This window comes from Glandiceps talaboti, chromosome 4 (assembly GCF_964340395.1).
Source record: "Glandiceps talaboti chromosome 4, keGlaTala1.1, whole genome shotgun sequence".
NCBI lineage: Eukaryota > Metazoa > Hemichordata > Enteropneusta > Spengelidae > Glandiceps > Glandiceps talaboti.
The window spans coordinates 2,728,017-2,732,288 of NC_135552.1; the positions used below are offsets into that span (position 1 = coordinate 2,728,017).

The window sequence follows — 4,272 nt, forward strand, 5'->3', positions numbered from 1 at the left end:
ACGTGGGCATGTGGTTTATCAAATTACCAAGATGTGCATATTTCCTGTATTTATGATAAAAGCAACTTAACCTTGAGCGATAGACACACATCTTTTTAAAAGAAAGTACGAAATGCACCCGGGGATTACGCATTGTACAGTTCACCGTGTATAGTCAGAGCTAACTTCAACACAGCAGTGTGACATTTCCTGACCAATACTTGATAACATCAATCAATATGTTGGACAAAGATCAGTATGATCTACTTTGGACATGTATATACACACAGGAGAATTTTGTCATTCCAAGGAACAAGTTGTTATTGAGCTCGAGTAAAACACCTCGTATGATATTCAATTTCTTGTAAGGAAAATGAAAGATCACTATTCAACAAATTGATAATGACCAATGTACATAATGTTGTTTTCCAATTAGTCATTCTTTTTCCCATGGGGAATAGATGAAACCATCAAACGTCATCACACGGCGAATGCCCACCATCGTATTGGAGTTAATGACTCCCCACACACTCTTCTCTGATTGGGTGTATTTGAACCTACATCAAACACCAAATGTTCAAATACGAAGGGTTTCCACCTCTGCACTTCCGCTTACAAAAACTATAAAATGTCAGGTATCAAAATTTTGTATCAGTAAACAATCTGCCGTGACCTTGCTACCACAATATGATGGTAAGTATTACTTGATCAATTGATCGTTCCGTATTAAGCTCTGTTGCATTCGAAATGATCACTGTTCGTACGTCGTAGAACGCATTCGTACGTAGCACACAACTTGATAGTTCGTACGTTAGGACGAATTCGTATGTAGCACACAAGTTGATAGTTCTTACGTTAAGACGTATCCGTACGGTACGTAGCACACACGTTGATAGTGCTTACGTCGTAGGACGCATTCGTACACAGTACACAAGAAATAGCAGAAAGATTAGCTTGTCCATAGGTAGAATGCAAACATCGCCATGAGTAATTTGATAATTGTGTATTCCCTTGATTTGAATTTTAAGCAACTATGTAACATTAATTGCAATGACTCAGAGTTGTTTTACATTAATAGGTGGCAATTACTTGCTCGCACTTATGTGCTGGCTACGAGACTATAAGTACACAAACATGCCATAATTCTACCTGCACCACAATGCCATTATAATGTGAACGTTTATTGAATGTGTTCACAACATCATGAAATATTCCCACTTTTCAAATCATATTAATGTTAATCTGTGATTAGGTATACATCTTAACAGAAAAACGCTGTATTCATAATTAATGTGGTTTATCCCATCAAAACTACAATACTGTACATACCACATATTCTCTCTTTTTAAACTCAACGACATTAGAACATTTTTTTCCATTTGTCTACGTGTCGAAATGATATGCAAGGGTATAAAATGACGCTAAATTAAAACTGGTCAGATTGAGAAAGCTATAATAATGGCACAATGCGTACTTTGGAAAGAGTAATTGAATTGAATAGTCATACACAGTGAGGCCTTTGTCAGAAATTATGAATCGAATTTAGTTATTATGAAGCCATTTTTCAATACAGAAATTGTCATGTTTTTCATTCAATTGTCTGATGTGTTTGACATCAATGCGCACAAGTATTGATTTAAAACAAAGCACGCTATTTTTGTAAGTTTATTTTTTTTAAATAATGTAATTGAAAATGAGAAACATTCTTTATCCGTATAAACCTTAGACGTACCTCAATATCGATTCTGTAGATGTTTTGAGACATTGACTGTCACCATATAATTTATCTATGCGAAGAAGAGCTAATTGGAGAGATTTAAAGGGTCAAATACACAATCGGCAGACATATCTTGTTTGTCCAATCACGTTGCTTGGTTGACAGTGTCATTCAAGATCATTTATAAAACATTTGACAGGTAGACATCATGTCTAATAATTTGATGGTGGTAACGACCCGTTAACTAGTTTATTGATATACAGTGATAAATCTGGACGTTTTTCCATCGAGTTGACACTACAATGTCAATTCACAATTCCGTATGCGTTGCCAAGTAACATACTTAGGTACAATGTACGTGATATTTCAGTTTTTTTGGAAAATTACAACTCTTGGTATTTACAACTTTACTCGTTTAAAGTGCTACAAACTGAATTTATATTATTTTTACTCAAATGAAAATATTTACAGAAAACGTAGATTAAACTATTCTAGTATAAAGTTAATGTCGATGTATGCCATAAAAAGTGTTAGCTTCATATTGCAACTACACAAATGATTTTGCTTCCGGACCATTCCCCGTGGCCCCACAAGCGAGGCCACCCTGTCCCCTTTCCATTTTTTGTCCTTCTTCTTAAGTTTCTCAGTCTCAAAAAACTTATAAGGAACACTGACGAGTCCTAACTAGAAATGTACGCGTCTGTCATTTTATTACTTTTGAGACGTAGTTCTTCCCTCTGGAACAGATGTAAGGTATTCCAAATAAAGGCTTTTCCAAACTGTTTGACATGCAAACCATGAAATCTCCTTTATAGGCGTTTTACAATATTAATGTATCCCTTCCTGGACACTGAATTATTAACCCCAATTCTTGCAATTTCACTGGAAACTATTTCAATTACCTATTTTTGTTTATCTAAATTACCGCTCCAAAGTTATAGTTTTCTTCAAATGTGAATAACATTCCAGACTAAGTTGACTAACATATGTTTCCCTATATTCTTGTCATCTTTGATTAATGTGTCATTTTTATTTACAGATGTCTCCATACAGTTGGTCACTTTTGGCAACACTGCTATTTGCAGTAACATGCTATGTCACATCTTATCCAATGAAGATACATGGTATAAACGAAGGCCTGTCTTGGGAATCGCCTGAAGCCAGCATGCTGTCTGTCAATAAACGAGGTCCAAAAAAAAGTGTTAAAGGATTCTGTAACGGTCCGTGCAAGTGTTGCACAACAGCGTGTGTGTTTGTGTCGTGCCTACGGTATCGAATGTCAAGAAGGTCAACACTACCACAGGCGTTGCCATACGAATTACAAAACGACAAAACAAGTAACGTTTACAGCGTTCATCCCGAACATCCGATCACTGAGGAAGACCTTGTCCTTCTTAATTATGTTTTTGACGAACTGCAAGATAACCAACAGGACAAGCGACAGTCGAATGACGTCGCTGACAACTTCGTACAATTCCAATAGTCAAATATTGACACTGAAGCTAACACTAAACATTTTTGAATTGCAGTATCTGGCCGTAAATAATTCACTTTTTCCGTACAAGTGTATCACATGGGTTTTTGTTACAATTACATTGTGATATCAAGTAAGTTCTACATTTATGACTTGAACTTGTTGTTGTCCATGGATTTTCACATTACCTCCAAATAATGTCAAAAACAAAATATATCGTTTTTATTTCTGTGTATTGACCTGAAAACGACTGAGTAATAACTTGACAAGATGTTTAGCTTGTTCAGATGATATTGTAATTGTAAATTTGAGATCACTTTTCTTAACGGCCAACATGTTGGCGATTAGAAAATCTTGAAATTAAAAATATATAATATAATGTAATGTATCATCCTTATTTAACTCATTTCAATAACATTGACTGTGGATGTTTCTGTTTTGACAATCTCATTGCTTTGGGTACACACATTTTTTCTTCGTCTGGACATTGAATGTATACATCAGTGGCATACCAACCATGTATAATAAACTGATTATTTACCAAAAAGTTGGTTCAAAGCGTAATACTTCAAAAGCTTTGTGTTTTATTTCACAATGGACGAAGGGTTTAGAGCAAGTTATAATACGTCTGTCTGTCTGTCTGTCTGTCTGTCTGTCTGTCTGTCTGTCTGTCTGTCTGTCTGTCTGTCTGTCTGCCTGCCTGCCTGCCTGCCTGCCTGCATGCATGCATGCATGCATGCATGCATGCATGCATGCATGTATGTATGTATGTATGTATGTATGTATGTATGTATGTATGTATGTATGTATGTATGTATGTATGTGTGTGTGTATGTGTGTGTGTGTATGTATGTATGTGTGTGTGTGTATGTATGTATGTATGTATGTATGTATGTATGTATGTATGTATGTATGTATGTATGTATGTACGTACGTACATACGCATGTGTGCGTGTGTGCGTTCGTGGAAAGGTGAATATTACGATGTGAATGTATGAATGTAAGCATGTATGCTGTCTGCCTGTCTACCTGTATGTTTCAGACGGGAACTGCTGTCTAATATTACCAACAAATATTTCGGTTTCACAGAAAACAGGTTAAA

General features: G+C 35.8%; 1 protein-coding gene across 2 annotated transcripts in view; it reads left to right on the plus strand.

The window, feature by feature from the left end:
- LOC144434577 (uncharacterized) overlaps positions 1-3,673 on the plus strand; it is a 21,465-nt gene extending 17,792 nt beyond the window's left edge. The window contains exons 1-2 of one of the 2 annotated variants that reach the window (XM_078123045.1): positions 658-672; positions 2,736-3,673. In XM_078123045.1, the coding sequence (XP_077979171.1) occupies positions 667-672; positions 2,736-3,179 (450 nt within the window). In that variant the 5' untranslated portion in view covers positions 658-666 and the 3' untranslated portion in view covers positions 3,180-3,673. Of the gene's footprint in view, positions 1-657; positions 673-2,735 lie in introns of those variants that run through there. The other variant, XR_013480830.1, reaches the window with a different exon arrangement.
- The last annotated feature ends 599 nt before the right edge of the window (positions 3,674-4,272 follow it).